Source organism: Thamnophis elegans, chromosome 2, assembly GCF_009769535.1.
Source record: "Thamnophis elegans isolate rThaEle1 chromosome 2, rThaEle1.pri, whole genome shotgun sequence".
In the NCBI taxonomy this organism is placed as follows: domain Eukaryota; kingdom Metazoa; phylum Chordata; class Lepidosauria; order Squamata; family Colubridae; genus Thamnophis; species Thamnophis elegans.
Window position 1 is genome coordinate 116,771,048 of NC_045542.1, and position 15,224 is coordinate 116,786,271.

The 15,224-nt window shown below is 39.8% G+C and overlaps 1 protein-coding gene across 2 annotated transcripts in view; it reads right to left on the reverse strand.

Annotated features, from left to right (window-relative positions):
* Nucleotides 1-1,246: 1,246 nt before the first annotated feature.
* EEFSEC (eukaryotic elongation factor, selenocysteine-tRNA specific) overlaps nucleotides 1,247-15,224 on the reverse strand; it is a 174,682-nt gene continuing 160,704 nt past the window's right edge. For both annotated transcript variants that reach the window (XM_032210903.1, XM_032210904.1), the window contains exon 7: nucleotides 1,247-2,516. In XM_032210903.1, coding sequence (XP_032066794.1) covers nucleotides 2,332-2,516 — 185 coding nt within the window. In that variant the 3' untranslated portion in view covers nucleotides 1,247-2,331. The remainder of the gene's footprint in view (nucleotides 2,517-15,224) is intronic.

The following is a 15,224-nucleotide window of genomic DNA, read 5'->3' on the forward strand; positions in this document are numbered from 1 at the left end:
CAATATAGGTAGTCTTCAACTTACAACAGGTCGTTTAGTGATTATTCAAATTACAATGGCACTGAAAAAAGTGACTTTTGACTATTTTCATACTTATGACTCTCCATGGGGTCACGTGATCAAAAGTCAGATGCTTGGCAACTAACTCATATTTATGACAGTTTTCAGTACCCTGGGGTCACGTAATCGCTTTTTGCGATCTTCTGACAAACAAAGTCAATGGGGAAGCCAGATTAGTTTAACAATCACATTGTTACTAATTTAAACGATTGCAGTGATTCACTTAAGAACAAAGGTCATAAAATGGGGAAAAACTCACTTAATAACTCTCTTGCTTAGGAACAGAAATTTTGGGCTCATTTGTGGTCATAAATCAAAGACCACTTGTATTATACTTTAAAATATGTAAATAAAGATACTGCCATGAAAAAAAAGGTTGCAGGTATTATTGGCAATACATGCACATGCTCACTTATATGCATGTATGAAAACTCTTATTACAAAAAACTATTTATGCATTTTGAAAAAAAAAAGATTAGAAGTTGTGGGGTGATGGAAATTATACTCTCTTAATCCCATCTGGATCACCTGGCAAACAATGAAGATTGCAATGAAAACGTCTGACATGAAAATAAAATGTCTATTTTCCTCTACAACTCCCCCCCCCCTGTATATCTGAATAGCAGAAGTTACTCATTCAATAACTAAATGTTGAATTACTTATAGTTTACCCTGAAAGTAATCCTAGGAGTTGTAACTAAAGCTTCAGCAGAAAGCACCCAAGTTCATCACTCAAGCTCTAGGAAATGATTTAAAGGTGCTCACTGCTTTAAAGGAATCCAATCCAAGCTAAGTTAGATAGCAAATCTGTCATTCTACAAGGCTACAATAGGGAAATCCTTATTTCAAGATTTTTTTCCCTATAGGTCTCCCTACCAAGTCTTTCATCATGTAGAGCAATTGAAAATACAATAGCTCTTAAGATTCATGAGTACTTTATTTTATCTGAAATTCATCCTTGCCTCTATTAATATTTTATTTATGTATTATATTTATACCTTACTTTTCTATTTGAAACAGTTTAGTCAACATGACAATACCTTATAATATAGTTTTAAGTTTAGGTTAAGTGTTTAAGATTATGTCATCAGAGGAAAGAACACAGGATTGTGACCTTTTGAAAAAAAGGTGGAAGAAACACACCCACCCCTCCAGGGAAGAAATCACAATAAATAGCAACCATACAAACATTCCGAAACTGTCTTTATTGCTCCCAGGAAATTTTATCTGTTTATTGGCACCACCAGGCACAGAGGAAAAAGAAATTGGGAATTTATTTCTTGACAATTATGCACATTTGCAAAATTTGTTCAACAAATAATGGTTAGAAAGAAAATTTGCTTAAGGGCTGTGACACAAATCTCCATTCATCAAGTAAAATGATTTTTGAAAGAAACACCGACCTTGCTCCACTCCCTAAATATGGTTGATTTTGGGTTTCCCCTTCCAATTTTTGGTTTTGCTAGAGAATGAGAGATTTTGTATGGGGAGAGAAAAAGGAAGCTGAAACTGCGATTTAATAAGTTTTATAAATACAGTTTACTAATGTTTCACCAAAATAAAACTAATAACGTTAAAAACTTGTTTAATTTGTTATTTTGGTAATAAAAATGAAGATTTTTTTGTGATGTTGAATAGTATTTATTTTATTCAGGGAAATGAGCAGGGAGATTTTATTGTTTTTCTGGAATGGGGGAGAGAAAAAAAGGAAAGATTCATTTCATATTTAGATAGGTGTACACGCAAAAATTATACGAAAGCCATTATGAACCATGAAACAGCAAAGTTAATGATATGCTATGAAATTATGTACATCCCCGAAGATGTTATGAAACAGAAGCCAGTTAAAATGATACTCAAAATACAAACCTCACTCAGAAATTGATCCCTGCCCTATAAGTAGTGTATTTGTATTCCTGAACATATAAGAATGTAAATAATTTAATTTCAGATGTATTTGCATTTCACTTGTCATCAAGTTTTCCATTAATTTTGTTTATTGATTCAATTATAATATCCGATTATCAAAAATATGAAAAAGCTTAAATTGTATATATTAATATGGAAACATTTCTACTACCTGCAAAAAAAGTATCATGTATCTGTACCTATATCACAGGAGGCTGGAACTGGAAGGGAGAGGGAGGGAGGGAGGGAGGGAGGGAGGGAGAGGAAAAAGGAGAGAGAAAGAGAGAGAAGACAATGTGCACCATTTATGGAACCTGCCATCAAGTCATTGTGATGTTCAGTCTTTAAGACTTCAAACATGGCTCAAGACTGAATCATTTTCTTCTGTGAATCAAAGACATATCTTTTAAAAAGAAGAGTGATATAAACAGGATGGGCAGAGTCCACCTTGCTACTTTCATCCTCTTTTGCTGAATCTCCCTTCCCTGCCTTGGGCTTCTTCTTAGAAATGGCAGTCAGAAGTCCCTTTGTTTCTGGCTTCACCCCACCTGAAAAGTTAAAAGGAAAAAAAACTATTAGAAAGGAAACATCTCCAGGCAACCATCTCCAAATCTTGTAGACCATAACCTACTATTTGATTAAAAAAAAAGAAAAATGTGGGTTAGACAGCATCACCACCAGATGGATTTGTACCTGTACTCAATATGTAGTCCTCAATGGAACTGCATCTACATGGAGGGACGTATGCAGTGGGGTACCCCAAGGCTCTGTTTTAGGCCCAGTACTCTTCAACATCTTCATCAACGATTTGGACGAGGGGATTGATGGGGAGCTCATCAAATTTGCAGATGACATCAGGCTGGCAGGAATAGCCAACACTCCAGAAGACAGGCTTAAGATACAGAAGGATCTTGACAAACTTGAACATTGGGCGCTATCTAACACAATGAATTTCAGTGGTGAAAAAAGTAAGGTTCTACATTTAAGCAAGAAAAACAAAATGCACAGGTACAGTATATGTAGCACCTCACTCAATAGTAATAACTGTGGGAGAGATCTTGGAGTCCTAGTGGACAATCATTTAAATATGAGCCAGCAGTGTGCAGTAGCTGCCCAAAAAGCCAACACAGTTCTAGGTTGCATAGAATCAAGATCATGTGGAGTGTTAATACCACTTTATAAAGCCTTGGTAAGGCCATATTTGGAATTCTGCAATCAGTTTTGATCGCAACGATGTAAAAAAGATGTGGAAACTCTAGAAAACGTGCAGAAAAGAGCAACAAATATGATTAGGGGACTGGACACTAAAACATATGAACTGTTGCAGGAACTGGGTATGTCTAGTTTAATGAAAAGAAGGACTAGGGGAGAGATGATAGCAGTGTTCCAATATCTCAGAGGTTGCGACAAAGAAGAGGGAATCAAACTATTCCCCAAAGCACCTGAGGGCAGAACAAGAAGCAATGGGTGGAAACTAATCAAGGAGAGAAGCAACTTAGAACTGAGGAGAAATTTCCTGACAGTTAGAACAATTAATCAGTGAAACAGCTTGCCTCCAGAAGTTGTGAATGCCCCTACACTGGAAGTCTTTAAGAAGATGTTGGATAGCCATTTGTCTGAAATGGTATAGGGTTTCCTGCCTAGGCATTTGGACTAGAAGACCTCCAAGGTCCCTTCCAACTCTGCTATTGTATTGTATTGTAAGAAAGCTCAAATTTGCTATGTAGTAGAACAATACAAAGTCAATCTCATTTCCCACAACTTGGTTACAATTGGATAAGGGGTTCCACGGTCAGAGACTTACATTAAGTGAGCTGGAGATTTAAACCATTGTTGCCCCAGAACATGTAAAAAAGATGTGGAAATTCTAGAAAGAGTGCAGAAAAGAGCAACAAATATGATTAGGGGACTGGACATTAAAACATATGAAGAACAACTGCAGGAACTGGTTATGTCTAGAGGTGACATGATAGCAGTGTTCCAATATCTCAGGAGCTGCCCCAAAGAAGAGGGAGTCAAGCTATTCTCCAAAGCACCTGAGGGAAAGCCAAGAAGCAATGGGTGGAATCTAATCAAGGAGAGAAGCAACTTAGAACTAAGGAGAAATTTCCTGACAGTTAGAACAATTAATCAGTGGAACAACCTACCTCCAGAAGTTGTGGATGCCCCAACACTGGATGTTTTTAAAAAGATGCTGGATAACCATTTGTCTGAAGTGGTGTAGGGTTTCCTGCCTAAGCAAGGGGTTGGATTAGAAGACCCCACCAAGGTGCCTTCTAACTCTGTTATTCTGTTCTGTTCTGGATATGAGCTCCCTATCCAAATTGTTTGCAGGGTTCCACAGCAAGAACAGCACTGCAGAAAATCCAGCAAAATGGACAAATCTACCATCTATTACCATTGATCTGCAGGATGAATATATCAACTTCCTGAATACAGGTTACCTACCTTGTATATGGCATAGGTTATATTTAAGTGGTGACAATAAGGAGAATTATTATTTTTTTAAGTTCAAATGTTTTATTGGAGAATAAAAATTAAAATAACATATATTACTCAAGAATCTTTCTTTTAAATGTCTTCATTTAACTTGTTACATTTGGGATTAATATGTGGGGACTGTGGATAATCTAAATCAAAACAAAAACAGTAACTGCTATTCAGGACTCGGCAATGTTTTGGCCAAGTTGCTAGCAGAGATCTCCTTAAAAGCATATTCAGTCCCAATTCAGCTGAATATTCTGCAAATGTAGATATTGGGCAGTAAGCCAATTTCAGCTCAGGTATTTCTAACCTGTGGTGTCACATAACCTTATCTCAAACACTTAATCAGTTTCTCTCCTCTCATATTGAAATACAGAGACAGATTCTTATATCATGGCCCAACAATAAGATTGAGATGTTTATGATTTACTGGAGACAGGTCGTCTACAAGCACAGGTGATCTGTTCCATTGCAGACAAACTAAAGGTCCATTCACAGTTACAATAATTGTGTTGATTCAGCACCAGAACGCATAGATATTCAAGAAAAGATGTGTCCACCATGAGATATGTAAGGCATATTAAAAAGGCCTAAAGAAGAAGAAACAGGACAAGAAATGTAGTTCCTTTTCTTCCTAATAATTCAGTCATTTTTTTCCGATATAATCCAACACTTCCTCATAGTTCCTCTAGCCTATGGAATATGATAATGTAAGTCAAACTCCCACCTCTTTCAAGCATGATCTTGCAATAGGAAAAGTAAATATTATTAGAAAAGTTGAATAGCCAGTCAACATAGTAAGTTTTAAATGTGGGCATCTAAGATATGGTTCTGAGTTAATTTGGAAAAAGACAAAACTAATTCTTTAAAATGTAAAATGTGAATACAGCAAGCTTACTACAGTATAAAGAATTATTGGTCTGGTCACTATAATTGGCTGCTGCTCTCCTTTGTGGGTATTATCAGCTTAACTTGTGAAAGAATTTTCAAATCGGCTGTTAAGTAAGATCTAATATTTTCCCCCCATTTTTACAAGCTTTTTCAAATTCCAGTATTTCAAGTCATCAAGTTTTTTAAAAAAATCATATCAGATTCAATATGTTTACTGATGAAAATGAGATAAACAATTCTATATGTATCATGTTTTTTTCTGTCAAGAGGACAGTATGCTTTATGTCCATAACCAAAAATATGTGTTTATAAGAGCTGGAGAAAATGTTTCATGCCAACAATGTAATAGACAAAGTTTTTATAGATTGTTGTATACTCAAAGTTGTTGTTCAACATTTGAACAGGGTTTCATAATCATGCATATTCTTATTTTGGCTCTCAAAAAGCCTTCTTCATGTATTCTAGCAATATTATTTGTCTATAATGTTTTAGTAGGTTTCTTTTTGTATTTTTTAAAGAACAAACTGGATATTTTAGAGCTTTGTTCAGAGATTTAAATTAGTAGTAAATAATTTAATATATTTAGATGCAATCTAATGTTTTGTAAGGCTAATTCCTAGTCAAAGATATACTGAACGCTAACTAAAGAATCTTGGTAACTCTTATAAATACCATATTTATCCCTTTACTTGTTTGTTCAATCTTTTGTCTCTGTTCTAGAAATGATTATTTTTTTTAAAAGGAAAAGGAAAAAAAAAACCACTCACAGGCTCATTCTGAGGATCACTTCAAAGATTTACAAAACATCAGCAGAGACAGGCCCAAATGCGGGAGGGGGGGAGGACGAGGGTGTTGCTACTGCTGCTCTACATGCTATCTTTACAAGCTAGTTCCGCCGGATGAACTTTTTCAGCTAGTATGTTCACTTTTATCTTCTTAGTTAATCCAGCCATCTCATTGTTAAATAATGGTTGTGCAGGCCAATACAGCTAAAACATTATTTTCAATTGTAACTAAAAATAATCTCAAATACGTGGCAGCCTGCAGCTGTGCACAATGGATGTGGAATTAAGACTCACATAAAGCAATATACTCTTATTAAAACAATTTATTTACCTAGAATTTTATCAGGAGAATCGTATTTCATGCAAACTGTAGGCAGCTACCTCAATATTAATACATATTAATAACAGCAATAACTTATTAAATGTAAATGTTACCTGACTCCAACTTTGAATGGTTTAAATTGTTAAAACATTTAAAAATAAGGAACAATACAATCCATTTATTGTGACTAAGCCAATTTTCACCTCTGTATATTAGAGGATGTGTTTGAGGTAGGAGGTGTAGCAAATTCATCACCCATTAATTCATCCATCCATTAATAATTATTAGTATAACTAAATTATAATGTTTGCTGGAAATATGAACAGTTATGTACACTATTGACACTAATCTGATTGTGATGGGAAGAATTAGACTGAATAAATAAATAAATAAATTTCTCTGGTGATGTTTATATACTTTTTGCTTTTCCAGTTATTCAAAGGGTACTTGAGAGACCGCCTACTGCCAATCACCTCCACTCGACCTATTAGATCCCATAGATTAGGCCTCCTCCGAGTCCCATCTGCCGGTCAATGTCGACTGGCAACCACGCGGAGGAGAGCCTTCTCGGTGGCAGCTCCGACCCTATGGAACGATCTCCCCGTGGAGATTCGTACCCTCACCACCCTCCAGACCTTCCGCACAGCCCTCAAATTCTGGCTATCCCGTCAGGCCTGGGGCTAAAGATTGTAACCCACCCGAATGGTATGAATGTTGTGTTTTTTAAATGACGTATTGTCCTACGTGTTAAATGTTTGTTTCCCCCCCCCTTTCGAGTTGTAAGCCACCCTGAGTCCCCCCAGGGAAAAGGGCGGCATATAAACTAACTTCTCAAATCTCAAATCTCAAAGCAGTTTGCAACAAAATCTATTGATCAAATCCTCCCTAAAGTAAACCTGCTCTTTCTTAACAGTAAATTGTTTTAAAAAAAACTAATTGCCCCAGTTTGTACTTCCATTATACTGTATTTATTCTTGTCTAATATGATTCCTAGCTGTTGACTTACACTGGTGAATATTCTTTGTGGGAAGAATAATCTTTATGGGAAGGAGATGCTCTGTTTTGTAAGGATGGTTACAAGGAAGCTCTGTAAGCCTTAAAACAGGACTGGCAGAGTACTTTCTACTCAATTCCAAACAAGCACTTCAGAGCATGCAAAAGCACAAGCACAGCACCTGCCTCCATCTCATTAAAGCAGCAGTGTCTTCTCACAGAACTGTGTGGGGAAAAGACAGTGCTGCATTAAAGTAACATTCAGAAGGCATAAAGTAACATTCCTAATGCAAGTTTTGGAAACAGAAACTAAAGCACTGACTGTACCCCTCTATTTAAACTTCAAAAAACAGAAACTTGAATTGTTCCCAGCAGAAACCATTGCAGCAGCAGCATCAGAACAATTATACAATTATAATCACTCGTTCAGCACTGCTTTTACACGGAGAAGGAGCAGACAGAGCAAAGAGAAAGAAGGAAAAAAAGACAGAGAAGCAAGCTTTACAAAAGCATAATCATATTAAACTTTGGAGGAGAAAAAAAAGAGAAGAAATAGAAGCTGAAGAGCATTTTGCTTGCAAATTTGTATCGTTTTTAGCAGAGAATTATCTCCAAGGCATTTTGTAGCTGGGAAATAGAAAAAAAAAATAGGATAGGTAGTTAACCAAGTGGGCTGCCAGCCAAAAGCAGCTCAGGTATTACAGCTAGGTATTTAAATTACTTAATCAAATCCCAAGGCCCTTATTCTGCAAACTGATTAGGTAGTTGCTGGCATCACACCCTGACAAATGGCATGGTAGGGTTTTTTTTCACTCTGGTGCCAGGAGGTCTATGGGCTGAAGAGGCTCTGTGACACAGGCAGCACAAAGAGGGAAAGCACAAGCAGACAGGCTGGGAGCCACAATCTAGGTTTCATCTACCTCGGTGGATTTCTCGTATTACACACAATGCATACTTTACATTTTACAAGACCGAGGAAATGAAGGAAAATATATCTTTCACCAAATAAGACATCAGCCTCTTAATAACTGAAATGACTGATATTTTTAGATGGAGGTCTAGTTTAACTTACTTACATTAAGAGTCTAATCTCTTCTGAACAATGACTGTGTAAGCTTGAATAAATAGTAAGAAATCTGTTCCATTAATTAAGTGCTGCCTGTACTACTCGGATTTGTAACAAATGTTAATAGATTTCTCTCCCTTTTCTCTGTTGGACAATTACTTTATTTTGCCAACTTGCTAATGGATTAAATTGAAAAGGTCCGTGTGTTTAAAAAGAAAGGGATTGTGTGTGAGAAAGAGAAGGCATTAGCTTGAAAGTCACAATAGGCAAGTGGTCCAGTGGCCCACTTTGCTCAAAAATACCTATACTTGTGTGTGTTTGTGTGTATGTGTTACTAATGGGTAGCACTCTAGAGTCAAGGGAAAAACAGGAGGTTTAACTAATTCAATTTGTGCCATCCATCACCTACATTTCACTTAACAAGTTTATTGTAGTGTTCCCCATTCTAATTAGATATAAAAACAAAAAGAATACACATAAAAGAAGGAAAAAGGAATTTTATTCTAGCTTTATGGCATCAATTGTTTACACATAGATAGAAATGTAAACATCTGCCACTCCACGTAGGCTCCTAACATCAGCCTACTTGCTCATGGTCTGCTCTCTTATAATGGTTTCCTCACATTAGCTTTGAACTAATTTGTAAAAACAAATATACTTATAAATTGAAGCAATATTTATGTTTCCTACAAGCCATCATATTTTGCAATGATCCTCCTACTGTTGCATTGTATTCAAAGCAAGTAAACACAATGGCTTTGTGCAGTGAATACCATTTGTAGATTGAACATCTGAAAGTAGAAGAACCCATCTAAAATACCAATTAGTATATATTATTACATATCTATTTCAGTATAAGCTTTACCCATTTCAATGGGAAAAGCAAACTTCCACATTAAAAAAAAAATTCAATCGGGATTAATGTAAGAAAATAGTTAAAGTTGTAACTATAACTTTTTCCCAATAAAAGCAAACTAAATTTAGTTCAACGGTTAACTTCTTCTCTGAAAATCAGTTGAAGCTTACATTTTTATAGTGGCAATTCTTCTGTAGCTTGACTATACAACTAAACATAAAAATATGCAATCAGTAATTTGGTATTCAAATAACACACAACAAAGAATAGGCTTTTATTTCTTCGGGTACAAGCTGAAGGAAAGGCAGAGGTTGCTTTTAATCATTTTACTTTTCTACCTGCTACTACCTACTGCCAATTTGTTCACATCTTCCTAATCAAGTCTAGAAAAAAAAAACCAACAGCAGCTAATATTGGGCATGAGGTGAGTCTTGATACTTTACTGGGCAGGAAACTTTTCATCCAGAATTTAAACATGTGAGCAAGTGTACACACAACCACACTCACACACAAAGTTTATTTAAGCAAATTGACCATTGGCTTATCTGAAGGGTCGTTCTCAGTGTACTGCAGGAGTGTCCAAGCAAGGGTTAAATTCTGCCCCACTGCCCAAGGACTGGATTGAAAATCTTTGGTCATGCCCTCTGGCTCCTTCCATCCTCAGTTTTTCAATGAAGGCATGGTCCATCTGAGACGGATGTCCATCTGGCAATAAATCCTCACACGGAAAAGCAGGACATTGTGGAAATAATACCCCAGGACAGGGTTGGACACTCCCACAGTGCACCAAGAACGACCCTTCAGGTAAGCCAATGGTCATTCTGCAGTGCACTGCTTGGAGTGTCCAAGCAAGGGACATGCCCAAGCAAAAGGTCACTAGGGACGGTGTCCCCAATGAAGTCCACAATCCATGTTAAGATTCAGCAGAAACCATGCTCTGCAAAACACGTCTTCCAAAGTCTGCAGAGGCGTATTTGTCCAGCTTGTAGTGCCTGACAAATAAAGATGGTGTCACCCAGGTTGCCACTTTGCAGATCTCCTCAATCGAGGCCTGGGTAGCCCAGGCTGCGATAGTCACTGTGCTTTGGGTTGAATGCGCTGTCAGTCTGGGAGGCACTGACCCCCCCCCCTGGTGTTCGTAGGCCAGGGAACTGCAAGCCTTGAGCCAACGGCCAATGGTGGAAGATGATACTTTTCGGCCCATGGCCTCCAGTTGAAAAGATACAAATAAGGCCTCCAAGTGTCGGAAAGAGGATGTAGGCTTGATGTACCTCTTCAATGCTCTATGCACATCTAGGGTATGCCAACAGTGTTCTCTAGGGTGCGTAGGTCTTGGGCAAAAGTTTGGGAGGATGAGCTCCTGGACCCTGTCACTATGGATGAGGCACAAATCCTCCCTGACTGACAGAGCTGCCAGCTCTGACACCCTCCTCGCCGAGATAATGGCGACAAGGAAGGCAGTCTTGAAGGAAAGGTGCTTGATGGAAGAAGATTGGAGAGGCTCAAATGGTGGTTCTGAAAGAGCCCTGAGAACAACAGCAAAATCCCAGGACAGATAGTGATGGATCACCTGCGGTCGCAGGTTAAGGAAGGCCCTTATGCTGGGGGATGGCTGAGTGATTGAGAAGAGTCTACAGACAGAACTGTGGCCAGTGCAGCGACTTGGCATCATAGGGTGGTTGTGTGCTTTCGCCGCCACATTGTCCAACCGGACAAGCATATAGTGCCCCTGCAGGTATGACTGTAACTTGCGAAGATCAAGGCAGACTGCCCTCAACAGCCAGTTGATATTGTGGGCCAGTTCGTTGGCGGACCACCTCCCCTGCATTTCCTTGTTGCAGAGGTGAAATGAACTCTAGGGTGAGACTGAGCTTTACTGTTTGCAATACCCACGCATCTGACGTGATTGTCTCCCAGTGGTTGGCAAATAGTTGAAGCCAACCCCCTATGCGGGGGCATGTGATTGGTGGTCATTTGTTGCAGTGGAATGGCTTGTTGGACAATCCACCTAGAAAAAGACATCTGGAGAAAGACTGGTGGTGACTCCTGTCCTCAAAGAACTGTCTATCTTGGGTCCGATCTGAAGCTGGGCATAGGGGCGTTGCAAGGAGGAAGAAGAAGAGAAAGAGTTGGGCTGCGACTCCGCTGCTCGAAAGGATTGCTTAGGAAAGGAAGAAGCCCAATGGCCCATCTTACGAGATATGGAAAGCAAAACCTTCCACTTATCCTTATTCTCAATAAGGACAGAGTCTAATGCATCTCCGAATAGTTTGCCTCCTTTGAACGGGGAGGACATGAGCTTCCATTTAGACCTCATGTCCAAGTTCCAATGACGCAGCCATAGAAGTCAGCGGGAAGTGATGTTAGAGGCCATGGCTCTAGAGGCAAACTTTGCTAGGTTAAGGGATGCATCAGCGGAGTATTCGGTGGCTGCCACTAGCTTATTAACGTCCTGATGCAGCCTGGTATTGCCTTGAGAATACGGGTGAGTAGCTGATGCAGCCAGGCAATAGAGGCTCTGCTGAAAAAGGAGGTCGAGATGGAGGCCCGAATGGCCCACACCACTGCTTGGAGGGTCTTATGGCAGGCCCTCTCAGTTCCGCCTTCTTACCCTCTAACAGATCTGGAGGAAGGATGGACTTAGAAGTTAGGGCAGCCATGGGGGCATTGACCTCTGGTAACTTGAGTAAGTCTTCCATACCAGACTCAACTGCGTAAAGCTGTTTGTCATTACCCCCCGGGGTCGCCCAGGTCCCTGGCTGCATCCACTGGCGCTGCACAGCATCCTTGAATAACTTGGGCGCAGGCACTAGGACCTGAGACTGAATGTCCTCATCAAACAAGCCCCCACTTGGGTCAGCAGGGTCAGTAGACTCCTGAGGGGTGGTAGGAGGTGTCTCAAGTTGAGTGATGAACTTCGCCTTATATAGAATAGACTTAAATAGTGAAGGCTTAAACAGCCCAGTAAAGGCCGGCTTATTGGGAACCAGCCCTTTGTGCTCTGACAATTCTGGTTCCGCCAAATCTTCCCCCTCTGACACTGACTCTGCACTAACGACTGAGGGAGGAGGCGAGGAAGGCCTGGGGGTCTTTGATTTACTCTTGTGCCCTTGGCCTGACTTCTCAGTGCGTACCTTAAGGCCCTGGGCAATGCCCTGGCATATTGCTGAAGCGATCATCTCCCGCATTTCAGCTGAAAGGGAAGGTCCCTGATCCTCTATTGGGTGGGTCCCCGCCATATAGGTGGATCTTGAGGGAGGTCTGCAGGGCACAGATGAAGGAGGAGTGGGGGGGTGTCCCTATCCTCCTCTACCCTGCAGTCAAACAGCTCAGCCCCCCACCAATAGATGGGGAATGAGATCTGGACCCACCCCCACAGGATCGGTCCGAAGAAAAATCCTGAACGTCTTCCCCATAGGAAGAAATGGGAGGGGCTGTTTGAGAGGGCCCCTGGCTCTCTGGGGACTCTGGGATTCGTCATGATGGACCTGAGCCACCGTGATGGTTTGTCTCTGCGCCCTTTCAAACTGCCTCTCTAAGGCCTTCTGGCGCCTGACATCTACCTTATCTTGCCCTGCCATCTCCCTCCTGGCATAAGGGCGTTTGCCAATTCCCCTTATGATCTCCCTTGCCGCCCTGCCTCCCCTTCTACTATAGGGTCTATCCATACAGGTAGAGGGCTCTTGTTCTAGAGCTTCTGTGAAGGAATCCTCTTCTAGGCTGCCCGAAGGACCGACAGCTGAAACTGTGGACAAAGAAGGGCGTTGGTGGGAAGATGGAATACAGGCAGAGGCCCACATGCGTGTTCAAGATCATTTAGGCACTTAAATAGGATGCAAAGCTGCTTTTTAAAAACTAGTAAGGTTTGTGACTTGCCTGATGACTCATTATAATTTGGGACTCTTACAAAACCCATGATGGCAAGCTGCAAAACATGGCTGATGACTTATACCCATCACCCTAGCCTAGCCATCCAACTGAAGAGCAACTGGGCTGCCCATGCTTCAAAACTGATTCGAAAGAGGTGTTTTGCAAGGCCTGCAAGTGGGAGCAGTGCTGTAGATACCAGTTTCTTCTAGAGTCCTTGAGAAAAGAGTGGGATAAAGATGAACATATACAACTGAATTCTAAAAAAAATTGTTAGAAAAACAGGCCTGTGCATTGGCCATATCATGTATCACAGAATAAAAAACACTATTTTTAAATATGATAATTTAGATTCAATGGTACTCATTTAAGAAAGGGTTTTTCATATCGAATGACACCAAGCCAATGTGCAAGTAGAAAATTCCATGAACTTTGTTGCATTCATATACTCCACTTATAGAAACAACCAAACAATATGTGGAACTGTAGAAAACCAACAAAAGAACCAAGTTATAAATTGCAAAATGCAAATGGTGGACAGATGTATGAACCAAAAGAGGAAACAGAGATAAAACTATTAGTACAGATGGGGATGCTATTTTTTAACCATTTATCTTGAAAAGCTACATGTGTAAATACAGAGCACTTATGTTCAGTCTTGATGATTTGTTGAAAAACCACAGAATCTATTGAAAGATGATCTCGTCCATCTCCTTCTTTCTTGTTTAACATACGGCATTATCAAATGTCACCTAGGCTTTTCTTGCAAACCTCTAGTTTCTTTATGATCTATTTATATTCAGCTTATTAAATTGGTGTTTGCATGATCTACAGATGCTAGTTTGCCACAGCAAAACAACACTGAATACATGGACTGCAGGACAGATGTGCAAAATGGTTTCAAGCTTGAAATGGCTGTTTCATATGCCCCATGACTGAAAATGGAATAGACCATGCTTTATTCCATTATGTTTCATTCCATTTTCAAAATAACCATTTCAGGTACTTCAAAATCCAAGCATTTTGACATTTAAATGCACATTTTTCTTCACTAATGCTACTCTCTCAAATGAGATCTGTTTGCTTATTTGAAAATTTTATTTTTTCCAGTTAGGTGATATGTATGTATCACTACTCCCATTGCATACTAGTTATGCAAATCTTTTTTCCTTTGCTTTTAAGCTTTTCTGCTGCTTCTTCCCACCTAGCTGCATCTATCCTAATCTCCTATTTAAAGCCCTCTTCCAGAATAAACTAGGCTATGGCTAAATCTATGCTAGACTGCCCTGTTTCCCTGAAAATAAGACCTCCCTGGATAATAAGCCCAATTGGGCTTTTGAGCACATGCGCTAAAATAAGCCCTTCCCTGAAAATAAGCCCTCCCCCCAAATCTTGCAAGACAGCAGGTGGCGCAGTGGTTAAATACAGCACTGCAGGCTACTTCAGCTGACTGCAGTTCTGCAGTTCAGCTGTTCAAATCTCACCGGCTCAGGGTTGACTCAGTCTTCCATCCTTCTGAGGTGGGTAAAATGAGAACCCGGATTGTTGTTGGGGGCAATATGCTGACTCTGTAAACCGCTTAGACAGGGCTGAAAGCCCTATGAAGCGGTATATAAGTCTAACTGCTATTGCTATTGCTATGAGGTGACCACGCTCACTGCCTCCTGCACCTCAAAAATAATAAGACCTCTCTGAAAATAAGGCCAAGAATTTATTTCGGGGTCAAAAGAAAATAAGATCCTGTCTTATTTTTGAGGAAACATTGTTTGACTAGGAAAGGTAGTGAAAAGTAAGGTAAAGACCTACTGGTTAATAGTGGAAGGGTAACTTCTGTAGAAAGTTAAATTGTAGAAATATTTCTATTTGTCCTGCAAAAGCAGTGAGGTATAACCCGACAATGTGGTAAAATGAAGCTGAGTCAGAGCCCACTGCTCAGAAAGCAGGACTCTTCTCTACCTAAAGAGAAATGATGGGGCTCCTTTTCATTTAGTT